General features: G+C 45.5%; 1 protein-coding gene across 2 annotated transcripts in view; it reads right to left on the bottom strand.

Annotated features, from left to right (window-relative positions):
* Positions 1 to 19: 19 nt before the first annotated feature.
* Rlip (Ral interacting protein) overlaps positions 20 to 10,751 on the bottom strand; it is a 31,039-nt gene continuing 20,307 nt past the window's right edge. For both annotated transcript variants that reach the window (XM_077707612.1, XM_077707613.1), the window contains 5 exons: positions 9,337 to 9,436; positions 6,641 to 6,884; positions 3,221 to 3,284; positions 2,587 to 2,649; positions 20 to 969 (listed from right to left, as the gene is read on the bottom strand). In XM_077707612.1, the coding sequence (XP_077563738.1) occupies positions 859 to 969; positions 2,587 to 2,649; positions 3,221 to 3,284; positions 6,641 to 6,884; positions 9,337 to 9,436 (582 nt within the window). In that variant the 3' untranslated portion in view covers positions 20 to 858. The remainder of the gene's footprint in view (positions 970 to 2,586; positions 2,650 to 3,220; positions 3,285 to 6,640; positions 6,885 to 9,336; positions 9,437 to 10,751) is intronic.

Genomic DNA, 10,751 nt, shown 5'->3' with positions numbered 1-10,751 from the left:
AAACACACACACCTGCAAAGTATTGGGAAACACGGCTTTATTAACATGTCGTTTATAGACTATATGTGCACTTTTAACAGACACTGCTTAAAAACTACTCGCGAAATAGTGGGTTTTTTAAATGCACGCAAGCAGCTAGGTAGACATAGGTAGACACATTTCGGCATAAGCCACAGGCAAAAGGGAAATGAGCAGCACTCGAAGATTCACAACCTCCCAGCCAGATCGCCTGTTTAATTAAAAATAAATAAATGCATGGGCTAAAATGAAGCCACCAGCTAGGCGCAGAGCCAGTGTGTATGTCTATAGAGATGCAGGAAGTCTGTCTCAAAAGCACTGCATGCCTTGACGCACACAATTTGAGATCTGGAATTGAGTTCACAGAAACTGGTTTTGCAATTTACTGCCACCTTGTCTGTCTCAAGTCCACCAAAAGCCGTGTTCAGAGCGATCATCTGACTCTCGCCCCCTAAGTCTTATTAAAGCAGCACAAAATTGGACGCTTGCGGAAAAAATGCGTGCTTGTAACTGCTTTCAAAGCCCCGGGCACATCGCCACAGTGGCCAAGCACTTCTCCACACAACTACGCACACATTTAGCCCTAGCGCTGAGCGCTGCCTTGATCTTTTGCAGCGACAGAGTTGTGGGCTGTAAGCTTCCGAAGTTGTGTTCACATCACGCTGCTTGGACACAGAGTCGTGGCAGAAAAAATGGGCAGCGGTGATGCAAAAATGAGAGGGAAAGGCGGGGGAGGGGGTGGGAAATCAGTGGAATGAATTTTGTGGAGGCATTTGGCAGTCGTACAAATGAGAGCGCACGGAGGAGGACGTCCCTCGGACGAGGCGCCCAGCATCATCGTCAGACCTTGAGCATCTTGGCCTCGTGCTGGAGGAGCCGCATCTTGACCTTGATGTCGACGCAGGCCTCGCGCTCCTTCAGGATCTTCTGGCCCAGCTCATTCGCCTTCTCCTGCATTCACACACACCCGAGAGGGGAGGCATTGTAGTAACTGCTCAGTGGCTAACGCATGATAGCATCCCTGTGAACAGCTGTTGGTGCTGGTTTTGGATGTACTGAAGAAGTCGTAATATACTTTTCCCTGAAAAGTTTGTCGAACAGTCACCCCTCGACCTATATATCGGTAATTGGACACTGGTCTTAAGGACATTTTTGTTATTTTTTAACCTATGTGCTCGAGGTTTACACATTGAGTGTATTTTAACACCCTAAGCACAAATATGCACTCAGTTTTCCTCTATGGGGTGTAAGTTTAGAGTTGTGCAACATGTTATGCCACTCCATTTTGGGCAATATTTTCATTACCTACCTATGAAATACTCAAATAGCTTTTATCCCTTGGTGCTCCAGAAGGAAACTTCATAAATGTCAGGTCATCAATTTCCAATGTTTTTGTAAAACTAACTGCATAAAATATCCTGCCAGGAAAAAGAAATTATATACTTAGTGGTTCTACTGCACTGTTCAGTTCATAAGCTTTCGAATGCAGCAAAAATGATGCAAATCGAACCAGTACATCCCAAGATATTGCACCCGACAGCTGACCATGTGGGGAAAAAATTGGTTCTGAGAAAGCGGCGCATGAAGTTTGGAAACTTAGGCAAAAATGGTCATTTAGGTGACTTCAAACGGCAACAGCTTTGTGAATACTTGTGATACAGCATATTTTGCAAGTACATTTGCAGACTGCAAATAAAATTAATGCAGAAAATTGATTTTTTTGTCAAATTTTTGGTCGGTCAAGCAAGACCTTAATGTTTTTTTCCCATTTCTCACCCGCAAAGTAAGGGGGTCAACCTATATTCCGGCTCAACCTAAATTTTGACTTATACAGTAGACTAACGGAATGACCAACCTACAAGCCTGCTCAGCTTGGTCCGTTACTGCATACAGTAAAATAGCATTTCAATCGGCCCATGGAGGAAAGCCTTATTCCGCAGTAGAAGGTGATGTATCCCGAGCTCCAAGTTGAAATTGGCGTCAAGGTGTCCCATCACATCTTTCCAACCTGTCCACCTGTAATTCATGCACGCGGCACTGAGGAAAGCAGCCAATGGAACACCACGGACACAGATGCCAGACGACGTTGACAGAAACAAGCATTCTTGGGACTTGATTTCTCATTCCTTCTAGCTTGCAAAATTTAGTAAAGAAGAGTAAGAATGAAGAAAAGCAGTGCAAGCGACCCTGAAAGACTGTACTGTATGTCAACTGTGCCCGGTATTATTGTTACACTACGCAGAAAGGCAAAGCTGGCTTCAAACTCAAATTACAGCGCTACTTTTCCTGCGCATACAATGCTTGGTCACAGCAGAAACAGTACGATTGCCAATTCAGCAGTCCTCCGCAGTTCCCAGACAAAATGCCACCTTCAGTTGGCGGCAACAACATACTAGCTCAATGCCAACAGGAAAAAAAAAAAAAAAAAAAGTCAACAAAGGATAGGAGGTCCCGTTGAGCTTCTTCGAAGTACACAGCATCTGCCAAGCATGCTAGTCCAAATTGGAGTTCGCAGTGGCCTTCACTCTGACCCACAGGTGAGCACGTGCCAAGTGCCGACATACGTACCGACAGCTGCTTGTTCTCCTCCATGAGTTGGGCCAGCACTTGCTTGAGTTCCTCCTCTCCCTCCTGAACAGCCGTCAAGTTAGGGAACATTCTCCGCGTATCCGTATAAATATGTTGGTGTCCTTGTGCGTTCAACATACGCTAAGCCTTGTTATGCACAAAAGGGTAATCGCAATTCACGCTGCTGGCGGCAGGCGTGTATAATTAACATTTCATGTTCTTAAGAAAATATGTTTTCAACGACTCCTCGTAGGCAAATTAAAACAGTACCTTTTAAGATTTCCCTTTAATTAATGCGTCTTCAAATGTCTTGGATTCGATGTCTTGATGTCGTTTTTTACATTTTTCTTTTTTACGCAGCTAGACTGTCTAGCAATCAACTAGCAAAATACCCAATTGGTCAAAAACAACGTTACCGCCCTCTCACGTTATGTGCCCCCTTAGCAATCCACCCTCTCTCTACCCCCCAAAGTACAAAGGAGTTGCTTAATTTGAATGCTTGCCCGAGTTCTTATCACAGTGTACACCATAACAATATGCCCTTTATATTGTGTTTCAAGCAGATGCAATGGCAGGCTGCTTTCTTTTTTTTTCCAGCTCAAACAATCGTTCTTGGAAAACGAGAAAAGGATACGCTCTCGCTTCCTTCCGTGCCAGAACTGCTGCCATCTGCCGACTCGACGGAGTACTGCTTGTACCTGTGCACACAAAAATAAAACACTCTAAATTTGTAGGGGCCAACCAACCAGTAGACATGAGCAGTCCAGTGGTTCCTGGAGCAGAAAGGCATGCTGCTGACTTATTCCAGGGCACACTGCCACTACTGTAAAACCTCATTACAAGGGACACTGTTACAAAGAGACACTTGCTTATAAGAGACATTTGAATGAAAGTGGTTTGGTTGGTTCTCCTATGTTCGCCATGTTAGCAACATTGCACACAAGAGACCTTGGTCACAAGAGACACATTTTCTAGATCCCTTGAGTGTCTCTCTGGAAGCAAACTCTACGACATGAAAGACCTGAAGTCATTCATTCTGCTTAATGCGACCAGCATTCCACTTGATGCAACCAGCTTGCCAAGGCTCGGCCTTAGGGTGAAGAAACCCTTCTACCTTTAGACCGAAACTACCTCCTAGAAAAATCTAAATCTTTTTTTTTCTCAGAAAGTCCTCTGCCCTAATTAAATCAAGTAGTAATGAAATGCATTGTATTTAAAATTTAATGCTTTTAATTTGAGCTTCAAGTGAGTGAAAATTCATTTGTACTCTCCTGAAGTGCATTCAGACAAGCGAAATGGCCAAAAATACACACAGAAAACAACGGGATTTCAGCAAAAATAAAATCGGAGTCATGCAGCAAATTGGAAATAATTAGTTGGGCCTTGAGGAAGCACTCACAAAGTTTTGTTACATTAATAAAGGGAAAACTACATTGAACTGAAGTCAAAACAGACAATTTCAGAAAGCAAAAAGAAAAAAAGAGGTACATTTGGTTTAGCTAGGCAATGAAGTCAAATTAACAGAGGCCAAATTAATGTGACACCTGCCATTTCCTGAGAACCAATGAAGTGAACATACACCTTTGCTTTGCCTTAAATTGATACCCTATTATATCCTTTTGAGAGTCTGGTTGGAAGCTCTCTCTGCAGTTTCCCAAAGAGCCGTGATGCCTAACTCTGCACGGTGAATTCCTTGGACTCGAATTGCTTCTGTCCGTGGCTTCCTACCTCGCTCCTACAAGTCCAGTGATAAGTTTCCAGAAGTGACATTCTTAAAGGGACACTGAAGGCTCCCGTTTTTGCTTGCGCCTCGGTCGTCGTGGGGTGCGGACGTGTTTTTCGTTCGCTCCTGCGCGGCCGGGGCGGTATCGCGATTATGCCGGCCACGCGTCGCGAGCCATGGGTGTTTTTTTCGGGCGGCGCGCGCTCTGCTGCGTGGGGCCGTCGAGCGCCTGCTCCCGCTCGCCAGTAACTGCTCGTCTGCCTGGAACTTCACCCAGCAAGCCCCCCTCACTTCGGACCTCCGCGCACGACTCATCGTAGCACAGCCTTGCCTCTACGCTCCACCGCTCCCGTCGAGAACTTCTCCCGAACGCAGCATGACGCCAGGACCTGTGTTTGTGGTGTGTACTGTGCTCGGTGGCCCCCAGTGACTGTGGCAACGCTTCTTTTCCTCGCGGCGCCTCAACTTTTCTCTTTACCTATCTCCTTTTTCTCTACCCTATTCTATTCATCCCCTTCTATATTCCCTACCCCCCGGACTGGGTTGTATGCCGGTGAGCCCCCAGCTGGGCTCAATAATATCCCCAGTCCATTTCTTTTCCTTTTCCATCTAACCACCTAAGAAGAAGAAGACTGGCTCAAGTGAACACACTTTTCATTGTTTGTCCCGGCGATAAGGCGGTATTTATTTTGTAAAGCCTGAAAGAAGAAAAACTACATGTGCGGTTTGCGGCGGCTGCACTAACTAACTGCAATGACGTCAGGTAAGGGTGCTACGTGATTGGACGATGTCCAAGATTAGAATTCAAAACAGTTTTGGTTTCGGTTCTGTGAAACAACATGCCTTACATCTGACGTTATCGTTGGATGGGCATTCTCGATAACTCAACAATCGCCATACCGTGCTTTTGTCATGCTGTCGGCTGCAAAATTCCTCATAGGCCTCCCAGGACGGCTTGGAATCGTAGCAATCACTAGCCGAGGCCTACGCAGTAGATGAACGCCCTCCGCGTCACCGCAGACGCTTAAATGCCATGCGCTTTTCCCCCATCTCTGGAGCTTACCTCACTCATGCCTGTGTCGTAAAAAGTGTGTTCGCACCAGGCCAAGGGTTTGCTGATTCTGGCCTGTGCCCACTGCTCACAAGCAGTCGGTGCTTACGGCAACAGCACGCCAACGAGAACTCGCTAGCGCGTCAGTGGCAGTCTGCTTGCGTTCTGCGAACTCGTTCGTGGAGCAGTGAATGTTACGGCCCAAAAATGGCGGGTTCAGTATAGAAAACATCGGCCGAAAACGAAGAAATTAACTCACAAAAAAAAAAAAAAAAAAAGGATGTACCCTCGGGGATTCCAACTTGCGACTTGCAAAACAACGGACCAAGCGCTCCAGACCACTCGGCCATTGGAAATATGAAGTACATAATGTATAACCAGTTTACACTTTTATTTAGATTTAGCATTTCAAGCAGCTTAGATGACTATTTGTTGTATAGCACTCGTGCAGTAGGCGTCCCCCAAATTTCCATAATATTTCACATCTAGCAATTGCATTTCTTAGACAGAAAAGGGTTCACAGATGCGTGGTCGTGCTGCTGACCGCTGTGCTTGTTCACCCAGCGTTAAAAAGTCAGTTGGTTTTATTTCCTTAGTACCTATATTAACCTCGCTGACTTTTTTCCCGCCTTCAGTTGGCCTTAGATTTTCCTACTAGCCCAGCAGTCAGCAAAGTATCACATGTGCACTTGTGCAGCGCTTGTGTGGAGCGACCTAGACTTGGACCTTGATACAGTGTACAAACAAACTAAAGAAAGGCACATTCTGCCACTGACAAATCTCTCTCTCTCTCTCTCTCTCTCTCTCTCTCTCTCTCTCTCTCTCTCTCTCTCTCTCTCTCTCTCTCTCTCTCTCTCTCTCTCTCTTGCACGTACGTGTGGGTGAGTGGGTGGGGAGGGGGGCACGTGTAACAACACTCACCGGCTGTCAGTGAGCTCGTGATGCGCTTTCTGTGGCGATCTCTCTGCTAATTTCCACTTGAGCCCCAAAGGGCTCTGGTTGACAGAGCTCGAGAAGCAGCCAAGTCATGTGGTATCCCCAGACTAAAGATACCACCCAAGCCCATGATCCCTTCTTCGAAAAACGTTTGTTCTTCAGTCTGCCAGTCACTGCGCTCGTCACGTGCCAAGTGCTGCCCCTGGTGTGTGCTCATCTTCCAGTACAAACACCCACAAGGAGGGAGTCGCGCTCTTTCTAGCTCACTGCACAACACTCTTGCACCACAACACGCACGCACACGCCCCCGAGGAAGGAAGCCAGAGAGTAGCAGCAGCACCCACTTGGCGAGCTTCTGGTACTCGGCGATCTCGCTGCGCAGCCGGTCGGCCTCGGTGCGCTCAGCAGCAATCTTGCGGCGGAGCTCGTCCCCGAGAGCGAGCAACTCCTCCTGGTGGATCAGCAGCTCCCACTCCTGGCGCCGCAGCTCCCTCATCTCGGGGTCGCTCTCTTCCTCGGGCAGCTTGGGCCCCAGCAGGGCACGCAGCAGCTCCTCCGACACCATCAGCTCGGGGTCTGCTGGGGCCGCTGGAAACGGGACATCAAAACTGCTCTCAAGGGGGCACATGCATCTTTGGGACTAAAGAGTCGCCCCAAAAAGCATTTTTTTAGGTATCACTTTTCTCTCCATTTGCACATCTTTTCCTCCAAAAATTTCATACTTGAAACAGTACCAGGTACTTATAAAAGCCATAGAGGCCCAATTTCAACAAAGAAAAAACAATTTTCCCATAATTGCCCACTTTTTTGCCACGAGTGGTATCGCAGTGATAGGAAATTCTCGGAAGGTATATCCCAGCATGTAGTGCAGCTAGGAAGGTCATTTCTTTTGCACTGTGAAGCTGAATGTTTAAACTATGCAATACGGGAAGCAGCTTTTGCATTTCCCGTTTCAGTAGTTGTTTAATTAGCATTTTTTTTAATTGGTTAGCAGGAGTTGCTCAAACCTACTCCTTAGAGATGTAAACGTGTATGTGATTGCAAAACAAAACAAAACTGCTTCCCACATTTCATTCTGGTATCTATTCATGCCTTGCTGATAATCTTTTGTTGAATAGTACTTTTTTTCCCATTATTCTCAGGCGCAATCACGGGAAATGTTTAAGTAACTTGGAAACTAGTTAACTCACATCAAAAGTAATTAGATATTTGAAATCAGCTAAAAGAACTGAACAAGCCCGCGAAGTTTTACCAAAATTGGTAGGAACGCAAAAAAAAAAAAGTTTCTAAGACCAGTGTGCCCCCTTAATAAGGGACCGACAGAGAACGAGAGACCATGGGACAAAGAGCAAGTTAATCTCCCTTGTCGACTCTTTGCCTGGCCGTTATAAAAAGGTGATTTGTTTCTGCTCGGTGGATCTTCCCAAATCCCGAACAAACAGGAACGATACCCAATTGATACTCAAGTTTCCACCATGCCCTCCCCGTGTATTAAAGGCGATAGTGTTATCAACAGAACTTCAAGACCACATTAAGTTACACTGAAATAAACAACTCGCACTTCAGGAGCAGGACGATGGGAAACACGAGAAGTGATCTCGCTCCTGGTCATTTACTCGTGATGGAGACTTGTACCGCATAATTAAAGGGCCATGAAGACAAAATAAATGTTTGCTTGGTTCATTAGAGACTGCTTTGTACCAGTAACAACTTTATTCCAGACTTCAAACAAATAGTATAGATATTAAAGAAAACAGATGAAGCAGCGAGACTACCCCACCACTTTCCAGCAATTTTTCTACAACTTCACAAAATCTTTGTTGCGCGATTGGCAGCTGCTGCTCTAGGCCAGCGACAAGAAACATGAGCGAGCGATTGTAGTGGGGCCTCTAGTTCTGTTCCATTGTGTCACGTGAATACAAATGTGAGGTTAAAGCCCCGATAAGAATGTTTCTAGAGCTGGCCCATAATATGTCACACTGAGATGAAATTTCAAATTTTTAATATGTCTTCCATTTTTTGATTAAGGGGGCACATGGGCCTTTGATCAAAAACTTTATTTTTACAGTTGTGATAACAAAAATTGGGGGAATGTGTAGTTCTTCATTCTGATTGTAGATATAAAATTTGTTTTTGTGCAAAAGAATATATTCAAATTTATTTGGATTTCTATATTTGATTTTCTGACAGCTTTTGTAAAAGAACTGCAGGGGGGGGGGGGATACAACTGAACAAGATACCAGTGAACTGTGCACAAATAAAGGAGTGCAGTAAGACTAACATCATTATTCTATCTGGTCTGTAGCAGAAGATAGGATCATTTGAAGTTTGGGCCCGGAAGGCAAAACCAGTTTTTTTGGATCCCACATTCCAGGCCCAAAATTCAAAAGGTCCTATCTTCTGCTACAGACCAGATAGAAGTGAACAAAGGCTAGTTCAAGCAGTCTTGGATTCAAATTTTCGTGTGATGTATACTTACACGAGAGACAGGGATGAGCAAATGAACAGGCCAGTCACCCGACCCAATCGCCACCTCAATCATGCATCATGCATTCTGTCAACTCGCTCTGAATATCAACCTCCTGCTCTGATAACGGTACCTTCATCTCTCTAACCTCAAAAGGGGAAAGGATACTGCTGAAAGCAAGAGTTATCTGAAGAAAATTTTCAGGGTAGGTTAACAGGAATAACAACAGATTAACTGCAAAGTTTTACAAAGACATATACATCTGTTTCTGAACTACAGGGGCCTACAGGGTGGTTCATATGTGTCCCTGAAAAAGGTCTGGGAGAAAACCCCAGAAGAAAGTGGGAGGTTTAAATTTGTTATGACTACTCCTGGACAGATACCCCAGGACAAGGCAGAGCTTTCATATGCATAAATTTATTTGCACAAACGTTCCAACAGCGTTGAAATTTATGCTGTCAGTAGACCACATTCACTGAACATGAATTATTTGTTACAAATTCATGACACAACTCATAAAAAAAAAAAACCAAGTATGTCAGGTAATAAAAAGAACAAAAGGGGCAAAGTTACCTTCAGTGGCAGCCTGCTTCTTGAACCCCTCCTCCTTGAGATCTCCAGTGGCATGCATCTCTCCAGTGGCGTGCATCTCTCCGCTGCCGACGACATCCTCCTGATATTCAGGGCAAGGTCGATCACCAGCGTGGTGTCAGTGTGCAAGAGGCCACTTATACAAAGCTGGAAACTTAGCAGCTACATCCAAGCAAAGACAAAAAGCACACAAACACACGACAGAACCAGGCTAAGAGCTAGGTACACACACAGCCACCATACAGGCAGAAGGCTGAAGCTCAAATCAAGCTAGGCATGATCAAAAGCAGGCACTGAGCTACAGGAAGAGCATTCGGCACAAGCAAACCTCGCTTGCTTATTGCACGCTCTATGACATGCTGCTTGGAATTCTAAAAACATTGCTAGACTGTTTCTCTGAACATGCCAGTTCACAATAGGACAAAAAAACTCAAAAACGCATCTCAGCTGCTGAAATCAAGCTAGACACAATCAAAAGCACGAATTGAACTACAGGAACGGTATTGAACACAAGCAAACCTCGCTTGATCATTGCACGCTCTATGACATGCTGCTTGGAATTCTAAAAACACTGCTATACTCGGGAACAAGTTAAGAACAGCAATAGCTCATGTACGGTATCACTCCGCCTAAGCGACGGACATGGATGTCAATGGGCACCCGCATTTTGAAAGGGGATTGCTATGAATGCGTCATATCGTCTGCCTTTTCTTACGCAGTTTGTTTGTCATCGCTGGAGCCGTTTATAAGCATATTAAGCCCAAAAAAATCACGAAAACGGCTCGCGCCATGTTCAAAATATTCCCAGTAATGCCCTACTTGCGCCACGCGGAGTAACATCCAGCTACGGTGATGAGGCACAGCGGCAACTTCCGTTGCCGTTCTTAAGTTGTAACCGAGTATAGAGGTTCTCTGAACACGCCAGTTCACGACAGGACAAAAAAAAAAAAAAAAAAAAAAAAAAAAAAAACTCAAAACTTTTCTCAGCTGCTTACTACTGCAAGCGGTCGACTAGGGGATACACAATTCTGATTCAGAAGTCTGAAAGCAGCACAGTGAAATTCTAAGCAGCAAGCAACTCATCCAAGTTTAAAACTGATGCCGATAGGATGAGAAGGAGTGTTCGAAACCCAAAGCAAAAAAACACTTCCAAGCAGAAGGTGCAAAGGTGCTCACACCCAATGTGCACAACACACAGAGCAAGCATTGCGTGTGGGCGGAGGAGGCAGCATGCAACAAGGCGACGTGGGCAAAAGAGGAGAGTTCTCGCAGGCAGGCAGCAAGCCTTGGCAAAGCAGAGAATCGCCGCTCGTCCCGGTGAAAGGAGGAGGCCGCCACAGACATGCAAGCCAGCCCAGCGAAGTCTTCGCAAGTGCTGCGGGAACAGACAAGACAAG

This window comes from Haemaphysalis longicornis, unplaced genomic scaffold (assembly GCF_048455015.1).
Source record: "Haemaphysalis longicornis isolate Haplotype H1 unplaced genomic scaffold, Haemaphysalis longicornis Haplotype H1 scaffold_4, whole genome shotgun sequence".
Classification (NCBI taxonomy): Eukaryota; Metazoa; Arthropoda; class Arachnida; order Ixodida; family Ixodidae; genus Haemaphysalis; species Haemaphysalis longicornis.
The sequence above is the reverse complement of the archived record's forward strand: the minus strand, read 5'-3'. Positions and strand labels throughout refer to the sequence as shown.